Source organism: Pyxicephalus adspersus, chromosome 3 (assembly GCF_032062135.1).
Source record: "Pyxicephalus adspersus chromosome 3, UCB_Pads_2.0, whole genome shotgun sequence".
NCBI lineage: Eukaryota > Metazoa > Chordata > Amphibia > Anura > Pyxicephalidae > Pyxicephalus > Pyxicephalus adspersus.
The window spans coordinates 82,561,858-82,584,049 of NC_092860.1; the positions used below are offsets into that span (position 1 = coordinate 82,561,858).

At 35.7% G+C, this 22,192-nt stretch overlaps 1 protein-coding gene across 6 annotated transcripts in view; it reads left to right on the forward strand.

Moving 5' to 3' along the window:
• ARHGAP24 (Rho GTPase activating protein 24) overlaps positions 1 to 22,192 on the forward strand; it is a 413,470-nt gene that overhangs the window by 383,745 nt on the left and 7,533 nt on the right. For all 6 annotated transcript variants that reach the window (XM_072405448.1, XM_072405449.1, XM_072405452.1 and 3 more), the window contains 3 exons: positions 5,440 to 5,647; positions 17,093 to 17,225; positions 19,255 to 19,328. In XM_072405448.1, coding sequence (XP_072261549.1) covers positions 5,440 to 5,647; positions 17,093 to 17,225; positions 19,255 to 19,328 — 415 coding nt within the window. The remainder of the gene's footprint in view (positions 1 to 5,439; positions 5,648 to 17,092; positions 17,226 to 19,254; positions 19,329 to 22,192) is intronic.

Sequence of the window (22,192 nt, forward strand, 5' to 3'; positions counted from 1 at the left end):
ACATTTAATTGTTCTTGCACCAAATTCTATACCCAAACCTCCTCCATGTTTTACAGACAGTATGCCATTGTTTTAGTTTTTTTTATCTGTATACATAAAGCTAATTTGATCTCCTAAAAACTTACTGTTTTTGTCTCATCTGCCCAAAGAACATTTGTAGCTTGTCAATATGTAATTAGAGCAAATTCTAGTATGGCTTTTTTATGTTTTTTTTATTTTGTTTTTACTTTTAGGAATAGAATCCCATTTGGTCTTTTACCTCTGTGCCCACTGTAACTCAAAAACTACCAGATATTCTGATAAAACACTGACAGACCATGACCCAGGTGTTCCGCTTGTATCTCTTTGGAACTTGTCTTGTTATATTTATCTACCATTCTATTCCCTTGCCCATTGTGGGGCAAATGTTCCTATTGTAGCTACATCCAGGGATGCAACAGTTCCATGGAATTCTTAATGATAGTTGGATGGATGGATGTTCTTTATAATTTTCTTTGTGACTTCTTCAGACAACTCTCTTCTTTGCTTTCTCTGGTCTATGTTTACTGTAGGACAAACAAAAAAACAAACAAAAAGCACCAGGAACATATTTATAGATCTCACATTTTATTCTTTCAATTCAAGATTGTCAAAATATTTAATGGCACCAGCTTTCTGTATACTATGGTAATGTACTTTACATGAGAAGTAAACTGTTTCCACACTGAGCCGATTATAGAGCAAGAAAAATTTGACATGTGTACGTACCTCAAGTTGTCATGGATGATCTAACTCTTCAGAAATCTCTAAAACTCATCCCATAAGTCTAATATTGGGGTTATTTTAATTCTTTATATACTTCAGCAATCATACTACTATGTTTTAGTTCACCTATTTAATATCACTTATTAAAACCTAACTGGGAAAATGTCATCTTTATTCTTGCTTTACTACTAAGTTACTGATACACAGAAAAAAAAAACGTAATCAGAAAACTTGGAACCCTGGTATGTTGTCCTGTTTATTGACTTACTACATAGTATAGGGAGGATAAAGAATAATAGCATTGGAATTTGCATCCTCATCAGCAACACAGCAAGGGCAGCTCCTATGTTTATAATCCTGAAAAGTTCATTTAGTAAGTCATGACAATTGTACCTTTGTTCAGTAGAGAAATGTTTTTTTTGCTGTTGCCATGTGGGAACTTTATAAACAATTTTGAGCATTAGACTATTGCAATTTATTAACATTTCACAATTTTTAGTTTTAAATTCTATAAATATTTAATGGAAGAAGATAAACAGAGATTATTGCCTACAAAACTGTACATTTTACTGTGCTAAGAATTTGGCAGTGTTTTTCCTTTCTATACATTATGATTATTCAATTACAATCTGTGACTCCATAGTAGGGGAGACTTAGATTACTCTCTGTGCTGGCCTGGATCATCTTCTGCTCACATAAACTTTTATATAGCTGTCACTGAAAGAGTGAAAAGATATAATATTTAGAGTCATACCTCTGAGTCTGCTGGGGGCTGCTGGCATTATTGATGACACCCAGCAACATTTTAGGAGCCTATACAAGGTGTGGGGGTGGGGTTATATGTAAATATAATGCATAAAATACAATATGCAATAAACTAAAAAAAAGTTACAATTGTCACTGTCCTATACATTACTGGGCATGACATCACTAACATTCTGTGAATCCTGTGGAATACAGAATGGGTGAAAATCTTGCAAGATGCTCAAGCGTCTTCTTGCAAACATTCAGCTGTACTGTGTTCCACATGCACAACAGGTGAGGACAGGGTTGAAGTTGGTATAATTCTATTTTTTTCAGGATGGAGAGGGAGCCCAGAGAGTGCAATTGGACCTGTCATTTTAGTGCCCCTTCAATATTAGGAAAATTTTTCTGGTCTATATTCTGGGCAGAGGTGCACTTTAAGATCAGATGGGCTCATTTCACACTTGTGAACTGTCTGCGGCTTTTTAGCAGTGCTGATAAACAAATCTGATAAATGATTCAGTGAGTGAGAAAAAATAACTAAACCAGATAATAAAAATTCAGCATGTGGGTATTCCCATATGCTTTTATTTTAAGAACTTCTGAACTTGTCTACATGTTGAAGACATTTTACAGTGACTGTCATGGAGGCGTGATGTTATTTAAAGAAAGCGAGTTCATGAAATAACCTTTAGCACCAGGATGAAAAGTACAGGAAGAAGAACTCATGTAAACATCACTTGTAAGACTTTGACAGTCCATGTAAGCCAGTACACTAGGTCTCCTATACATTGAAGATTGTCTTAACAGTCATTTGTCACTTTATGGCAGGTATGGGTCAAGAAATAAACAATTTTTTAAGACTAAACCATGCTGTATTTTGGGTATGATCTTTGAGATTTGTTGTACTGATTATTAATATACTTTATTGTAGTCATTTATGTTTATGTCAGCCAGTACTATTGCAGTGCTTACATTATAAATCACACAGAGAAGTACTTTCAAATAGTGTGAGCAATCTATACCGTACTTTGAGAGGGACAGAAATGGCAAAAAAAATATATATATATATTTAAATATATATATATATATATATATATTTATATATAAATGTTCTGTAAAGGTAAACTGTGCAGCTCAACAAAGAAAACATTGTTTTCACTTGCCAAGGAATTTTTTTATATATTTAGTGTATTTCAGATCAGTTTCATTGTATTGGCTCTAGTTCTTGTGATACAGGAATCGGAATAGACGATTTTACCAACAACAAATGTTAACACAGCATAATATTATTAATCTTTATTTACACCGATGTTTTGCATTTTATATAATAAATGTAGCATTATTTTCATTAAACTTTCATTTGCCTTCTTTTTATTCATGCATTTTCTTTCTTTTTTTTACAGAAATATGAGTTCTTAAGAAAGTTGTTTAAATGACCCTAATGTATTTTACTACATTTGTGGTAAAATTTCTCAGCAAAAACAGAACTTGTGAAACAAGCATATCTTGCATATATTTTTTGGTAATAAACTGGGGGACCAAGATAAGTATTGGGCTCCCCATATGGTATGGGGGGTATGGGGAGTGTCTACGTCAGTGGAAAAATGTAAAACTGAAAAGTTTGAAATTTGCTGTACCTATGGTATGGCGAGAGCATAAAAATCATTATAATGATTGTTATTTTTGTGCTGTGAATGTAAAAGGTTTCAATCAATTTGGAATCAGCCAGACAACCCATGCCGCATGGTGCTTATCTTCCCATACCAGTATTCCCATACCAGTATTCAGTACACTCCCTGATATTCCTGTATCCGACATGGAGTGTAATCCAGGAGTTAGTAGTGGAAGTGAATATGTAGGAAATGTTTCATCAAACCGGCAGTTCTCCCAAAAGGAACTCAATGATTTATTATGTGACCTAAGTCTGTCAAAACAGACATCTGAACTTTTAGCATCCAGGCTAAAAGGAAAAGAACTGTCTGAGACTGGAAGTTAAAATAACGGTTTATAGGACAAGAGAGGTGACACTCCTACCATATTTCAGTGAAGATGGAGACTTTGTGTATTATTGTGACATCCCTGGACTACTAGCCCATACGGGAGTACCAGAATACTGAGCAGAAGACTGAGTAGAACTGTCTATGAAAAGCCGCCAAAGTTTGAAATCTGTTTTACTGCATAATGGCAACTGCTTTGCATCAATTCCAATTGGTCACTCAACAAAACTTAAATATGAAAACATCAAAATGGTCTTACAAAAGCTTTGCTATCATGAACACCAATGGTCCATATGGGTTGATTTAAAAATGGTGAACTTCCTACTTGGACAGCAAAGTGGATACACAAAGTAGCCATTATTCATCTGCTTGTGGGATAGTAGAGCAAAGCAGGATTACTGGAAAAAAGTGACATGGCCTCCAAGGGAAAACATGAAAGAAAAGTGCAGCAAACATCATTAACAAGCCAATGGTTGACAAAGAAAAATCATTCTCCCTCCACTACACATAAAGTTGGGATTAATGAAGCAATTTGTTAGAGCTCTAAAGAAGGACGGAGATTGCTTCAAACACATTTGTAGATTCTTCCCTGGATTGAGTACGGAAAAAGTCAAAGCAGGAATCTTTGCTAGACCCCAGATTCGAAAACTGATAAATGATTCAAATTTCAAAAGTTAGATGACTGATACTGAATCTTCTGCCTGGCACAGCTATGTCATGGTTGTCAGGAACTTCTTGGTTAACCATAGCGCATAAATTAGTGAAGAACTGGTACAAAACTTGCTCTTAAACTTTAAAAATTTGGGTGCTACTATGAGCATAAAGGTACACTATCTCCAAAAATTTCCAGAAAATCTTGGCGAAACAAGGGGGGAGGTTCCATCAAGATATAAAGGTGATGGAGGAATGGTATCAGGGCAGATGGGATAGACACATGATGGCAGACTACTGCTGGAGCCTCCAACGTGATTGTCCTGATCATCAGCATAAAATGAAATCATACAAACAGAGTTTTTCAATGACTTCTTTGTAATTAGTTCTGTAAACATACTGAATATAGAATATTTTGACATTAAGCATTTCAAAAATGTTATTTTGTATACGTAGGCATATCTAGTTTATTTTGCTTAATTTTCATGTTTCATTCGTTTTCTATGAAGTTATTATTGAGGTAATTATTTCAAAAACTAGGACCAATCTAGCAAAACCAATACAATATTTGGAATCTGTGCATCAAACATAACCTAAAATGATTTTAGTGTGTTAGGCAAGAAAATGTTTGTTGACCAGTACTATCATATGCGAAATATGCAGGCTGCCATTGCCAAATGCTTTGAAAATTCTGATCATTTAGCTGTCATTCTGATCAACTTACGCAGCAACTGAAGAACAAATATAAATAACATTTTTTTTTTAAACTAAACATGTAGGTAAAAAAATAAGTAAATTGGTTTGGTCCAAAACTGTTTTTATCTGGACAGCAGTTCAGATGCTACAATCAAAACGTATCTGTGAATGACTGTGAACTGGTGAAGGGTCCTTTTTTTACCCATATTTGTTCACTTCCCAGATGCAGGATATGTAGCCTCTCTTGGAACCCCTTTTATCAGTGACTACACATAACAAACCAAATAGAGCAATGGGTGAGTGTAATTGATAGTGTGGTACACAAGCTTAGTGGTGGAGCATCTTGATGTCGATATCCTTCTTTGGAATTATGGAAGGGGATTTGATCCAGATATTGTTTTAAATATTTGCTATACACTTTCCAAATCTAAATTTGTCATTTTATCCAATGTTACTGTATTTGCCCATCACTAACTGTATTATTATACTTATTAAGGGAAAGCCCTGAAAGTTTCATATTGCTGCATAAAACAATGGCAAAATCATAAGTGGTGGCTTCATTATATCAGTATTTATTTTAATATGCCTGTTTACTTTGTTGCAGGTATATTTGGGCAGAAGCTAGAAGACACGGTGCGCTATGAGAAAAGGTATGGAGCACGCCTGGCCCCTATGTTGGTGGAGCAGTGTGTGGACTTTATCCGGCTGCGTGGGTTGACAGAGGAGGGACTGTTTAGACTGCCAGGCCAAGCAAACCTGGTGAAAGAGCTACAAGATGCCTTTGACTGTGGGGAAAAACCAGCGTTCGACAGGTAGGTTTGAGACTTACCTACATCATTTTCTACAGGGTATACTGTTACTTTTAAGATGGTGTTGTCTTAATTAGCAAGCAGTGTCCTCTTCCTAATCTGTGTGGTCTGTCCTTGCCACCTCACCTAATATGTATGGAAGGGGTATACTACATCCCCCACCTCAACAACACACACAGTACATGTCTTTTGATTTTTTAAGAGATGGACAAGAAAAATAGAACCTGACTGGTTATTGCAGGAACAGTTCCAGTTACATTCCCCTTAGTTTTCAGACATGAGATTTTATGATAGAATTTCTCTTTTTGGCTTGCAAACCTAACACTTCTGCTTTATAATCTGGCTGTATACATGGCAGCCAGCCCCAATTACAGTGAAGACATGTTGCCATCATTATGTGTGTCCGTACAGCCTTCACCAGTAATAAAGACACGCTTGACAATAAATGAGAAATTGGGAAGCTGCTCCCATACCACATTTTTAATTAGTGTAGAAATGAAAATGTTGACACAGACAGATGGTCCTGCTGTCCCGTAATGTGCAGTCATTAAAAGGCAGAACCTCACTTCTGCTGTTGTCATGATTCTGGGTTGTTATACACAAACAAAACACAAGTTGTCCTTTTGATGTGATGAAACCTGCTGTATCTAAAGCTTTTCTGTTTACGACTACATGTAAAAAAATAGATTAGGAATATTTTGTTCTTTCAAACATTTTATGAAACCAGGTGCATCCTCATGGTATTCAGACCTGTGTTAGCAGGTAATTAGTTAGTTAAGTCATTAAATATGGAAGAGACTAAAGCTGCGTACACACTTCCAATTTTTATCGTTGTAAATGAACAACGAACGAACGACCGATTGGCCAAAAAACGGTCGTAAAAAAAGTAACCAACGACGCCGACGAACGAGGATAGTCGTTGGAAATGAACGACCGGACCGGCGGATCGGATTGGACGACGATCGTTGACCATCTATTGTGTGTACGGTCGTTCAGTGATCGTCCATGGTCTGAGCATGCGCGATGAACGAACGTTCGCTCACTTCCAGTGGTGCATGTCACTTCCTGTATCGTTCAAACGATCGCATCTATCGTGTGTACAATATCTTTGAACGATCGTGTCGTTATCTGTATGTACAGGATCGGTGCTATACGATCGTTCGCAGATATCGTGCAGGGTCATTCGTTTACCAACGATAAAAATTGGAAGTGTGTACGCAGCTTAACACTGGAAAATAAAATCCAAGTCCCTGTTATGTTTACAAGTATTGTAGAATACTGGTATAATAATATAATGTGTCTTGTAAATATCTATATATGCAATGCATTGACTTTGTTCAGTCTGTGTAGATTCCTTAGTGACCACAGCTCAACAGATTTAGAGATCAATAAGGATCCCCTCTAATACTTGTTAAATAATTTTCATTTAATTTGGACCAGTCCTTCACTCTTCTATGCATATGAGCAAGGAATTAATATACCATGCATATACTGCTATAAAAGTTAGTTTTGTGCATTATTTTCCTGCACTGCAAGGTCAGTTCCCCCATGTTTCACACACTTTATCAAATGTATGCACAGTGTAAAATCAAGCTAGATTTAATTCTCACAAATCTATTATGAAAGTACTGCATGAAGTCTGCGTTAAAGATTTGGTTATTACTATAAGTAATAGGCCCCATGGCAAACACAATAAAGTGCCTACAATCTCTATGATCATCATCTCAAAGCGGGTTTCCCTGGTCAGAATACTATTTGCTTTCACAGTAAAGATAGGGCCCTTTCATACCCATAGTATAAAATCTCATGGTTAGCAGCCCCTGGCACAGTTTTTGAGAACCAAACAGTGATTGGCCCCAGTCACATGCAAAATATGGTTATAAACTTCTCTTTTTCACTCGAATGGGAAAGGTTGGGTCCAGAGCTGAGCCCACAGCAGAATGCTGCAGCATTACCGCAGGTCTGAAATAACCAAATAAAGAGCCCAAAACTTTATATGATTTATTTTTTGAATTGTATTTGAAAGATGTTTATTCTGCCTGTATAAATCACTGTTATAGCGTTGATGTGCTTCCAGGTCCTATAAGACTGGTATGGTTTCCATGGCTATAATTATACCCTTGTTAACTTCCTCTTGACTCTATGTTTAGTGTACAATAAATTAACTGTAGACTTTGCATGCCCATATTATGCCAAATCAACTTCTACAAAAAAAGACATTTATGACACTCAGTACACAACAAAAACTGATTTATTGTTCTGAAACATCGGATGCAGATGTTATAGAGGTTTTATTACACCAACATGCCATCTAAACATTTCCACTGGTCACTATCTTTCCTGATGCTGGTTAGGCTGTGTTCTTATATTTTTAACCTGACTTTTTCATAGAAAAAATAGAAAACAAACAAGCCTTTCCTTTTTGCTGTGCCTATCCCAAATACCAGATTAAACCCAGGGAGAACGGTAATTGTACAAACTGGAGGATTTTTTGGCTAATTTGGATATTGGCTACCTTATGGTTATTCACGGGCCACTTTTTTTTAGGACTGTTCAGTAATTGATTCTAAGCTATTATTTTTACAGTACTTTTACCTTGTTTTATCTTCATAATGTAACTGAAAAATATTTTTTTTGCTTATGTTAACTTTTCCCATCATATAAGTTATGTGATCCAATTTCTTTAATGTTGTATTTTAAAATGTTTTACATGCTTTTCAACTTACCTATATTTGAATGATGGAACAATTGTTATGAAAGCACATGTTGTCCCTTTCTAAGCATATGGTAAATTAGGAACTTCTAATAACTTGCAATGTTAGCTATTTTTTTTTCAAAAATTCAGCACACTATTAATAATTCTTTTTTTTTCTGAAGTCTTTACTGGAACTCTTACCCTCTAAACTATGTCAAAGACATTTGGGGTCACTGACAATGATAAAATTCAGCTGGTTTTATTACTGTACTCTTGTTTTCGGAATTTGCACAGTACCTGCTGATACTAGCATTTTCTCTATATTGTATTGGTTGGCAAAACTGAATTTATCATTTTAAATCAAAAATCAGCTTCACCCAAAAGGTTTTGCGTGGCTGCTAAGTTGAATATTTGTTGGATTCTTAAATGTTTTTACAACCAGTATGCAAACTTTTCGCACAATTTTTAGTGATTTTCCCTTGCAAAGATAAAAGGCAACCTGTCAGCAAAAGTTTTGTTTGTTTCACTATTTTGATCAAGATCGGGGGTGATGGGTTGTTGGGTTGTCTTATTCTGTGTGGTCGTCCAATTGGATTTGGGTTAAAATTGCTGCTTAATCAACATTTATGTGGGCAGCTTTAGGGACTCAGAAAAAGCCCTACTAGAAATTCAAGTTCTATACAGCTAACACCACAAACTCAATAGTCAACTCACCCAAAAATAAAATTACTTAGATAATATAGTCCAGTGTTTCTGTGAAATCCTACAGTTTCACCAGAGGTTGCTAGGGGGTCCTTGACCAATGAAAAATTTTTGACTCTGAGGTCAGTTACCACTGACACCAATGATCTGTCACCTGACATTCTGACACCACTGACACCTGACAGATCTGACATTCTCCCCAGTGGCCAGCAATGTAAGAGGCATTCTTCTCACTGACCATCACACTAATGTAATGTGAGCTGTGAATATAGTATATATTGCAGAGGTTCCCTAAAGAACTTGAATATATTTTAAGGGGTTCCAACCTGTTAAAAAGGTTGGAAAATGCAGGGGCCACCATTGCTAATTTACTCAAACTGTAATGTGATGTAATGTAACTGTAATGTCCTGGAACAAGTAGCAAAAGATTACCTTCAAAAATAGGTCAAGGTTTTTGTTAAAGTTGTTCTTTATGGTGCTGGAGCCAGGAAATAACTGGACCAGGGTAGCATTTACCCCCAAACCACTATAAATACGGTATATTGGATATCTGCCTAGACCTAGAGTGAACAATCAGTGATATTTGCCTATAGTCATATAGCTTTTTTATAGCTTAGATTTATATCCATTTTATGCTATCTATATATATCCTTACCATAATTTATCAGTGAGAGATGAAAATCATGGTATATATACTATATAAAAGAAAACCTTTAGGGATGGTAAACTCTGTTTTAGTTTAGAATATAATCTGTGAGTTAATTTATTTTCTGTAGCTATGTATAAGGAGTTTAGACTTCACTTATCTGGGTCCATATCAAGCTCTGTCTCTGTTGAACTTGGCAACCATCAGTATCCAATATCCCTTTTTTAGAGTAGCAATGTAGCAATTTATACAAAGTATAGAAATAAGTCAATGATCACCTTGCAGCAGATGGCAGAGTTAAAGTACACTTGTGATATAGCTTCACATAGATTTATTACTAAGTAAACAATGGCATTTTGTTCTGTACATTGCACTTTGCAGGTATGAGCTTACTTCACACGCAAATTGTTCCTGGCAGAAATTAACCTATGCAATTCTTATAAACCCACAACTAGTAATATCTATTTATAGATATATAAAGAGAAAATTGGATAGACACTTCGATGGAGACTTACGTATGTGGAATGCATACATGCAGAATGATATGACTCTGAATATTTTCTGTGATACCATTTTATTAGGAGGAAAGGTAGAAACATAGTGACTGGTGTTGGCTTTCTGCAAGCCAAACTTTGTTGTGTTTTTGGACCCTTAAGTCCCTGTACTACAATAGCACTGTAGCAATTTACTAAACCAATTGTCCTGACCCCAGTGTACAATAAAAAACAGTGTATGTACAGCTGATCAGGTGTGCTGCAGCCAAAGGAGCTACTATATCCGATGTATCCTATATCCTATCAGTAATGTATACTGATAGCCGGAGAGAACAGGAGGATTAGTTCATCAGTGTAATGAAATGAGGAGAGCACAGGGGAAACCTTATCCATCTTCTCCTTTCACTGATCAGGGATCGTCAATGAGATGCATAATAACTTTTATATGCAGATAACATACTAATTGCACATACTTGAAAATGGGCCAGTCAAACTTTGCAGCTACAGAATTTGGTTGGCACACTTTCAAGTCAACTCTATTTGCATGTAAAAGTTTTTTTGCATCTCATTGACCATTTCTACTTGGCACCCTAGGATGGTAGAATTGTTTACTGCTTGGTAAGGTGTTATGGAACAAATTGAGTCTGACTTTCAGTTCAGCATTTTAAATGGCGCATAGTCTAACTACCCGAACTAAAGAACTGTAACTATTGGCCTTCAGAGCGATCGCCTGTTCCTTACACATGATTTAGCAATTACTAACCGCTCCGGGCACTAGAAAACAAGTTCCTGGCTCAGCAAAACCTCAATGTCGATATATTAGGCTAATTGGTTCCTTACTAAGGGATTTTGATAATTAATTGTATGAGAACAGCATCATGCTCGACTGTATTTCCCAGCCTCAGTAACAGAAAAACATTTAGAAATGTGTTTTATTTGTTGTTTGGTATGTACATCCTCAGAAGGAATGCTAACATTTTATCTGAAAAAACTGTGGTTGGTGGAAGCCACAAATCCAGCTAAACAAAAAAATCAGCATCAGAATAATAAAATATTCAATGCAAGCCAGAAGTGTTGTGTCAGCAGAATAGGCCCTGCAAAATACAGGATATAGATTATCATATTGCTGCTGATCACACAGACTATTTATAAATGTTTATAAATAAACTGTACTACAGTAATTTAATTGATTTTTATATTTCTTTTTTGAAATTTGCTGAAAAAAAACCCATTTGTATTAGCATGACTTTATAAAGCAAACTGAGACTCCTGTATAAAAGAGTATGAAAAGAATGTGGTAGGGTCTCCTACAGCATCTAGATAAGTTATCCTTGTCATGTTCTCACCTCTCCAAGAACAGGTATGGGTTGCTATGCAGACTTTCCCTTCAGTCAGTTATTAGTATTAGTAATTAGTCAGTTATTAGTAATCCTCTTTTGTCCCAGCATCGAGGGAGTACTGGGTTCCACCATCTTCTTCCTTCTTTTTCTTTCCTCTGGGTATGTCACCTAGTCGAAATCAGGCATGCGCAGAAGGAGCAGCCCGAAGCCTCCTAAAATATGTGACAAATGTATCCCAGAATGCTCTGCGAACCCATTCAGTCTTTACTACCACAGCGGTAAAGACAGATGGGGAGGAGCTTTCCTTTTTATAAAATTGGATAAGCACTGTTAATGATATAATGGATATGTTGGTAATTACAATATCCAAACTGGACCCATGTCAAGTCTGTCTGGCTACACATCTCTACAAATCCTACACCAAACAGAACAAACACAGATTTTGAAAAGACTCCAACTTGCATCTATCCAATCTTATCACTCGCTTAGGAGGCTCTATCAGGACTCCTACGGATCATACCCCATAGGTTATCCCAGGTGTTGCCAAACTTCCAACTACTTCCCACTTATTCCTCGGTACCTGACCTTTTCTATTAACACTAAAGCACAGCAAATAGATTAACTGAGCTGCCATACCCATTCAACTTTAGGTTCTTTCTGTATTCTCATGGCTTTCTCTTCATGTTGGAACCCTTCAAACCTGACACCCTCCTAACATATCATACTTGGTACCTACATAATTGATCCAGACTGCCTATGTTATGGTTTACATCTGTTACTTCAAACTCAATTTTCCTTGCAATTTTTTATATACATTTTGCAGGAAAGCTACTGCATATATGACAATTACTAACTAGTCAAGATGTTTCTGGACACATTGCTGAGCTCCTCTTGGTTAATTGAATCACAGGGAATATATAGAGAGAAGATTACATCATATCCATGTATTTCCTCAACAGAGAGAAAAACATTAAACATGCAATAAACATAATACTATACTCCAGTGGCAGAACTAGTAATCTAGTAACCACAGTATTATATATATGGTAATGATTGTTGCATATGTATGTAAAAAAACATACTTTTTCAAATAACAAACAAAATGTGAAATGCCATAATCCCAGCAATCAGGGCTTTGCTTGTAATAAAGAACTAGGGGTCACCACTTGTCTGTAACAAACTGAACTTGTTACAGATGTTGTTATTAGAAAAAAAGCCATAAGGCTGGTACTTTTTCCCAGATAAGGTGTCAACTTTAGCCAGAAATGTGAAAAGCCAAGCCCAAGTATGGCATGTATACATATATAAATTATAAATATATGAAAGTTATAAATCACTGGGACGTCCCAGTGTTACATCCACACAGCATGTAAGATGTTTCATCTGCCTATTCCTCTACAAGTTTGAAAGTCACCATATATTATGTGGGACATATGACATGTCTCATAGTGCCTTGTTTACTCTGTATGTCATAGGACAAGGGAACTAAAGCCCAAGAATCACCTGTTTATATTGGATATTATGAAAATGGGCCCTTTTTTTTACATTTCATTGCATATGATTGGGTAATCTGTGCAATATGTAGCTGTTTAAACTCCCTTTCTGTGGAATACAAACTACAGAGGGGCGTAATGACTGTATTATTATATTGGGGAACTGTATGCCTTAATGTGACTTATTATTAATAAATATTATTATTATTATTATTATTTTTATTAAGAGCTTCTAGGAGCTTCTAAGATCAATCTAGGAGGTATGGGAAGTAACACACAATAGGATGGGAGATATGGAGCGCTCTTTTAAATGAGCAGAAAGTAGCAGCAAGCCGAATAGGACGAGGAAGACCATTCCAGAGAGTTGGGGCAGCTCTAGAAAAGTCTTGGAGCCGTGCGTGTGATGAGGTTATGAGTGAGGAAGTCATTAGTGGGTCATTTGAGGAGGGAAGAGAGCGGCTAGGAGAGTTTTTTTTTACCAGGTCAGAATATATACAGTTCCAGCATGATTTGTACTCTATATACACATGTAGCCAACCACTTCTGAACTTATATGGTGCTACAATCCCCAGCATGGCCATATTTATGTTAGCACAGGTTATCAACTTGAGCCTTTGTTCAGCAAGGAATATTTACCTATTAACTATTAGAGACTTAGACTGCTATAGGTTAATCAACGAGGCAAAATATCAAGTGCTATAACTCATAGTAACTAAAGGTAATATTTTAGTCATCTGACTGCAGTAAACTGAATTTACTTTGAATGGTTAATAAGAAGTCCTGCCTTAAATTGTATGCCTGAAAATTGAATATAGTAGTAGTGAAAATATGGCCACTCAATAATTACTCAGTTAGTCACACACGATATCTATGCTATATGTAGTGAGAATGGAAAATTACATTCATACCCAAATGTGCTTTTCTCACCAATCCTTCTTCTGTATTTAGAATTATTTTAGGCAGGGCACAAATTTCAAGGAAATATGTTGTCAGCATTTGTCCTTATCCAAAATGCTCACTCTTGCTTGTCCCCGGTAAAGCCACACAAGGACATCCTAGCCTGTGAATAACTTGTGTATTCACTGTGACCTGCTGTGCTAAAGTAATTGATGTTTTTAAAGACTGGTTGAGGGCAAAGGGTGAATCTGGGAGCCAAGTAATTGGCTTTGACAAGCGTTTCCAATGACTTTTTATACAGTACAGTAGCTATGAATAGAGCACCACCCTCAGGAAATTAGGCACACCGGATATACAAGAGTCACAGAGCCACCATTCTTCTTTTAACACATGTAAAGAATAATTACATTTGGGATTTGCCAAGACAGACTGTAGACACGACAATAATAACTGCAAAAGACATAAAAGGTTCATCCACACCTGTAGCCCCTTTTCTTAGAACATTTTGTGGGACAAATCTGGCCTTGTGATTGGTTATGATAACATACCATTGATGTCAGACTAATAATTTGAAATAGATAGATATATAAAGAGATTACAAATAAAGAAGTATGCTATTTCCTTAGGAAAATGCCTAGAAAAAAAGGTTGCCAAAAGCAATCATTTATAGACCTTATATTTTCCCAATTATGTATGGGAGTATAGAAAAGGAAAATTAAATTCCTTTGTGTACCTAACAAATAGATGTTAATAAAAGATGGGCTGACACATTCTCCACTTCCACTTTCTAGTGTGTCAATTATGCTATTATTTGTTACATTAGACTCCATTCATTGAGCTGTAATGATCCATATTTGCCATAACAACCATTATATTCAACATTTAATGCCAGGGAAATATGAAAGATGCAGATTGTTTATACAAATAATATGTATTATCACTGAGCTAATTGAGCTTAGATTTTTTCCTAATTTAGTGGTGTCAATAGCATTGTTATCATAGATGACTTTATAAAAGGTGACATTACTAGTTTGCAAAGTAGTGCATACATGATAACACTAAATAAATATTTTGCCTTGGGAAGTTAGTGGCTTCTTGTAAAAGAAGTATTATGATATCTGACCTGTACAATACATTCAAATTTCTATACAAGTTTTTGTTTCAGCAGTCATTGTGCTGTGGAGGTCTGCCATCTAGTGGTGATTTTAGGGCATTCTTTTTTGGCTGACCTTTTGAAATCTAATAAAATGGGGGCTATGTTTTATTTTGGAACAAATCAATATGCTACTTTGTAATTAAAAGTAGAATAAGTGAAATCTTATATTCTCTGTGCTTTGGTGATAGAAGTCTACCCTAGGCAATAATAAGGCATTTCTTTTAATGAAAGAAGACAGTTCATTAGCTGACAAGTAATGACCTACTGTGAGACAGTACCCTCTAGCCAACGCTAAATTAAACAACTGCTGAATGTGCACGTTTACAAAGGTCAAAGGCATTTTTTCACTAACACAATATTCAACCAGTTGCTGGAGGACTACATGTGGCACTTTCAATACGTTCAGAAACATTTTATTGCAACTCCTCATCTGTTTAAAATCTGCTTTGAGCGGTGCAAAAGTATAAAGTCATTCATATAGATTCATTACAATTGTTTTTTACATTAGGGTTTTTAAGGCCCTGCTTCTAATTTGTAACTTGCTTCTCCAATGGGCCTAATTATAAAAGGGTGAACAGTCTACAAAACATGGCAAATAGTTCTTCAATTCAAGAAAATGGAGCTTTTGATCAATTAAGATGTTGATCACTGAGCGCCATCTTTAATAAATATGATCAACAATTATAATAGAGAACACATTAAAAAAACTGAGCATATTAAAAAAATCTGAGAACCAAATCGTGACAATCTGTTATCTGATTACTTCTTCTTCATTGGAAGGACTCCTATTTTCCTCAGCTTTATGGTACCTATAGATAAAAAACCTAAAAAACTGGGTTACTGAGTCAAAAATCAAACCATATTTTCCTCCTATCAACATGTTCTTTGCACTGCAACACTACTGATTGGCTATAGTCAAAACTCTGCTGTACTGGGACTGTAAGAAGTTGATAACCAGGTCACATTCTGATGCTTACACTGATTGTATTTGCATTGAATAAATCATAAATATATGTATATAAATACATCTATATAAAAATATGTATAATAAATACATCTAGGTTTGTAATAATGAATACAGAACTATCTTTTAAATGCTCATGAATCTCAGTTTTAAGATAAAAGGATTGGATACTATTACTCACTTAATTGTTTCTGCAGACAGAATCTTTACTGGTTATGGAATTATTTTTGTTTTAAAAGCCCAATCCTAACATTAGCTCTTGAACCTTACCTGAACTTGATGTTTGTCATCTGATCTTGACGCTTAAAACATATGTATGCAATCAAGGTTCTGCCGCCAATATATGTATATAATTTATATATATATATATATATATATATATATGTGTGTGTCTAAAAATACCACATTCCTATTTATCAGTACTAATAAGTAATGTTTATGGCTATACGCAATACTTTTTATTTTCTCCATTATAAAAGAATTCCTACAAATGGGTGTTTATAACTCCTATGGAAGGTAAAGAGATGTTCCCTAGATTCACCACCGTAAATTTTATTTACCAGGTCGTTATGCTGATCAATACTTTGAGTTTCTAACATGAAACAAGTACACAGGTCAGGATAGTTAAAAGACCTAATCTGTATAGGTTACTCCTAATTTTAAAGTTATAAGGCTGGGGAAACATCAGACAAATAGCATCTTTATACTTTAGGGAGGAGGGGGGTTGCTTTTAAAAATGTAGCTATTAAGAGCGATAGAGGTAGATAAATTTAGACAATCAAAGTGAAGGGTAGTGAATCAATGATAGTTGGCAGACACCCTGGCTATATGTGAATCAGAGATGTAGCAATTTTTTGTTTTATTTCTAATTTAAATCAGTCTAATAAAAACTGTACACCACAGCACCATCTTTATTATTATTTCAGTTCCTGAGCATTTTTCTTTTTTAAATTCTGTTTGTAAAGACTTGCTTTAGACAGATGATGGCTATACAACCTTATTTCATGTTTGGTCCAGCTTTGTGAATATTGGCCATAACCGGCTTTTCATGTTATCTGCAGTAACACAGACGTCCACACCGTAGCATCACTTCTGAAGCTGTACCTGCGGGAGCTGCCAGAGCCTGTCATCCCATATTCAAAGTTTGAAGATTTTCTCTCATGTGCAAAACAGCTGAGCAAAGAGGAGGAATCTGTAAGTAACGCTTGATTAGAAAATAAAACTTTTCTTTATTATTATATATCTCTCCCAGGGGAAACTTGTATGGTCCTTTCAATGTCAGCAATATGCTGTAGATAAATCTGATTGACTAATATTTCCACAGCATTTGCAGATATATTTCTCCTATTTAATGTACAGCGCTGCGTAATATGTTGGAGCTATATAAATCCTGTTTAATAATAATGATAATAATAATATTAATACTTTTAGCCATTATGCTGGATGGGAAACTGCTTAAAATCACATGATCAATTGCATGAAAACAAAATCTGCTTATTTAGTTGTAGTTGTAAACAGTTTTCTCTTTTACTCCAAAGAATTTGTGGAGTTGATGCAGCTAAAATGATTTATAAAGCAATAATAAAATTGTTTTTACATGATTCATCTTTAATAATAAGCCCTTTGACATCCCGATCCATGGAAGCTTGACTGTTACATTGCAGAAGTCAGTGCAATATACAGTGAAAATTTATGTGAATCCAATCTATTTTTCAGTTTGTTTGAAATCATTCTTCACTCTTTAGTTTTCTTAAAATTTATGTATAGACAAAACATTTTTTTAATAGAGTAGGAAAGGAATAAAAATCTGCAAGATTTTTTTTTTTTTCTGTCTGCGTTGAGGAAATTTTCCTTTCTTACCATTCCAAGTGGAAACTTCCCAAAGTGAGAGGATGTCCCCTTTAAAACTGTTGTCCCCAAAACATGTTTCCCTTCTGGAGCTGTCTCCAGTGTTCTGGGGACAATGTTAACATTTTAGGTATCTAGCCATTAGTATCTGGTAACTAGTACAAATAAATAGTTAAACTCACAAGCCTGGATATAGATAGATTATACAAATTCAGGTCTTTATTACTATCCTGTACCAGTACCTTAACTACTTTTTTGGAGGATGTTTTACTAATGATACCTCTATAAACAAGAGTTACCAAACCTAATTATAAACCTAAACAGTAAATTGAAGTTTTAATTGCAAAAATCCAATCCAACTGCAGCAATCATACAAAAAAAATATAAAATAAACAAAAAAGCCCTCTTGTCTTTTATAATGTCTGTTTCTGTCCTGGACTTTTGCACCAAAGTCACCAAACTCCCTATACTTTTGAGGTTCACTCCTTTAAAGGATAACTTGATACCCTTGAACTAAATGAGGTCAAATAAACAAATTGCAACTGATAGTACAATATTTGTATTGTGATGTTGCCACACTTACCATCTCATTCCTGTGCCAACATTTCAGGTCTAAGTAGACTCAGAGGAGTAAACAGATGCAGGATGAAGGATCTGCCTAGTTGTAAAGAATCTCAACTAGTTGTGGATTATTATTATCCGTTAAATACAAGCTAAAGAAATCCACATTCACCAAATATACTGAAAAGTAGATTTGGAATTTACATACAGTATGCTTTCGGTAGCAGAACAGTTTTGTTACTGGACCTTAAATGTGATGAACAAGTTACTAATAAATACAAAAGCTCTAGAAATGAGAAAAGGACAGAGTCTAAATTTCATGTTCATAATATTAGCTGCTTATATCTCCATATTTACTGACCACATGGACTCGCTTTACATTGTAAGACATAATTTCACTTTGTGGTGCTGCCATTTTAATAGATTATGTATTCAGTCCAGAACTGTGGTCTCATAAAAAGGGAATTGTAGATACTCCTGTAACAGTTACATTAATGTAAAAAGTAAAAGCATTTCCTGCAATGTTTCAAACTATTCAATACTGTGAGCTTCCTTCACATATGATAAGCGGTTTCAGAAAATGAAACCACTTATATAAGTAAAAGGCATTCAGATGTAATTATAGGTTGCTGCTGCATCTCCCATGAATCTCTGATTCTGAGATTATGAGCAAGTTTCCATTTTACAAAAAGCATTGACTGAAGGAATTATCTTCATTTATCACTGCTATTGAGTACCTGCAATTTTATGCTAAGTGCATATGTATAACAGTCATAATAATGTAATAATAATATAAAATAATTGTATTCCACAGGGGATGGCAGAACTAGTGAAACAAGTAAAGAGTCTCCCACCGGTAAATTATAATCTATTGAAGTACATCTGTAGGTAAGATGTCTAAGATGCTCAAGGGTGTGGTGGTAATGGTTTGAATGGTTTTACATACTTTTACATTTTTGACACATTTTCTTAGGGCAAAATGAAATATTAATATTTCCACTTTCAGTTTTTTGGAATGTTTACCAGTTTGATTCTTATTATCCTATTGCTTTGCTGAAAACAGAGCTTAATAGTTTAAACAGACAATATGCACACAACTTGAGCTAAAGATGAAGCTCATCCCTTTTTCTTACCCCCTCCTTCTCCCACTCTCTCTGTACCAGTATATACAGATTTCTCATTAGCCAGGGACAGTCTGAAAGCCAAGAGCTCTCTTTGCACTGAATACCAAGAATCAAGTCAGAAACCAGGAAAATGTATCTGTAAATAAAAGATTTTATATAAATTGTAAAAAATGTTTAAATACTTTTAAACATTCCATAGGCATTATCTCTCTAACATATAGCTTCTTACTAATCCTGCTAATTAATTGAAATGCTGAAATAGAAAGCTAACCTGGGGAAGTCTCTACATTTCTTTAAATGGAACAAAATTTCAATGGCTGAAACACATTGTTCTCCTAATACAAAGGCTCAAAGACGTGCCCCCAAATCTTGATTTAGCTGGTACTGGACCCCTGACCATTTAGCTAGGTTTTCTTTCGGGGTTTCCCCTCAATGTTTTTCTGGGTGGGATAAACTAGGCATTTCCTTTATATTTAGTATAAAAGCACAAAAATTAGGAATTTAAGTTTAGAACCTTCTTTGCTCTGTCCTACATGCATCTCTTTAAAAAAAAACCCTGGGAGGCCTTTGCTGCACAGACTTATATGTTCACTACCTAAACACGTACAATGCAAGGTATATCTGGTTGACTGACTGGTTCCTGTGAGAACTTCTTTCTAAAGGCATTTCAATATCTAAGCAACAAACACATATCTGAAAAGCATTTGAATGTACAATTAGCCATCAAGAAGCCTGTGCATTTCATAGGTCAATAGAATTCCAGTTGATATGAACCTTAATAGCATATTACTGGCTACAGCTATACAGCGATATGACAACTACTCAAACTTTATAAATAAAATCACGGTTTGTTTGAGGCCCACATTATTTTTACTAAATAAGATGTGATATAGTTTTAAAGTTTGTAATATTTGAGCAAAGTTATAATATCTCAGGTAGATCAAAATATAATAAATACAACCTAACCCAAAATGAGTTCCTGTATTTGGATTGATTCTGTCTATGGCCCATTCATATAGTTTTTGATAAACTAGCACTGGGCACAGGACCACAGCAATCTGTGGGTTCAGGACAAGGCTCCCAGCACTGAGAGTATAGTGTTTAATTCCTAACTCTGAGCTCAAGCCAACACATAAAGCATGGGAACAGGCCTCCCACATTGGAGTCTTCTGTGGTGAAATGTTTTACATGTTTTACATTTTAATGGTCACAAGTATTCAGGTTGAAAATATTTTGTTGGTACACATTGTGCACAGTAATTCCATAAAAACAAAATGGCATAAGAAAGGCTAAAAGAAATTGAATTTAAAAAATTGGAATCGCAGATTGATTGAACTTCTTCATTGATTTGAACTTCTTCTTATAATGTGACTTAATGGTGCATATGGCTCCCACATGACTGTATGCACTGCCAAACTTATCTGGACATTTTTCTCATGACACAGTATGGTGCCCTAGGGGATCTCCCTTCAGACCTAAATAGGACATCAGTGAGCTCCTTGACAGTCTGTGGTACTACATATTTTGTCAGTCTGTTCTATTGATATAAAATACCCCAAAGGGTCTCTATTGGATTCAAAACTATTCATTGACATCAATGCCTTTGTCAACAAGGAACTTTGCATTATTGTAAGGCCTGACAGTGGGTCTGTAGATTTCATCCTAGTACCTAACAGCAATAACGGTATCATTAGTTAGCATATTGAGTTCTGTGGGTCCTCTAAAGATATGCCCACCTCCCAGACTATTACTAACCCCCTACCAGACAAGTCATGCTGGGTAATGCTACAGAAAGTCATATTCAGCTCTCTGTGCAGATGCCTGTCTCCTGTTATCTCTTTCATGGTGGTATGATTGTGCTAGGAGGCACAGCGAACATACATGCTTTGGCATGTATAGATGGGCCATCCTGGAGAATCTGCACTACCTGCACTACCTGAGTAGGCTGCAGGTACTGCTGAATGACCTGTACAGTACCAGTAGTGACAGGGGCACCAGGAAAATGCAGGACTGATTAAAAAATAGTCAGGAGGAATAAGAAAAAAGAAATGGCTTGCTGTTGCCCCCTTGTTGTCATCCTGTTGTTGCTTTCATTTGCACCAGAAGAGGAGAAATGGATTCACTACCATTTGAGCTTTCTTTTTTTTTTTTTTTCCAATTTAACGAAACAGTATACATAGGTGCATAAATATATCATTATTTAACCCTAAAGAAGTACCATGGCTAAACCATTGTGCCACTGAAGCAGTTCCCATCTGATGCTGCATCGCATGGATGAAGTCTCATGCTGCATCCATCAGCTGGATTTATTTGTTGCTAAAGGGGTTATGGTGTGAGAGAATAAACCCTGGTTCAAATAGAACAGGAAGGTCTGTAAATCGCTAAATTTTACAACGTACACTCCCCAAAAGGAGTGACATTCTTCTTTAGCAGCACTCCCAGAAAATGTGTAGGAAGGTACCTTGTGCCGAGTGACATCACCAAAATTATTTGGCATGAGTGAAGAACCATGGGGACCCTGTACCAGGGGGTAAGTAATTTATATCCAGGTTTCTGGTAGTGCTATTTGAGGAGGTGTGGCTAAAGGTAAGTATATCTAATACTTCTTCTGAGATTGATTTAACATTT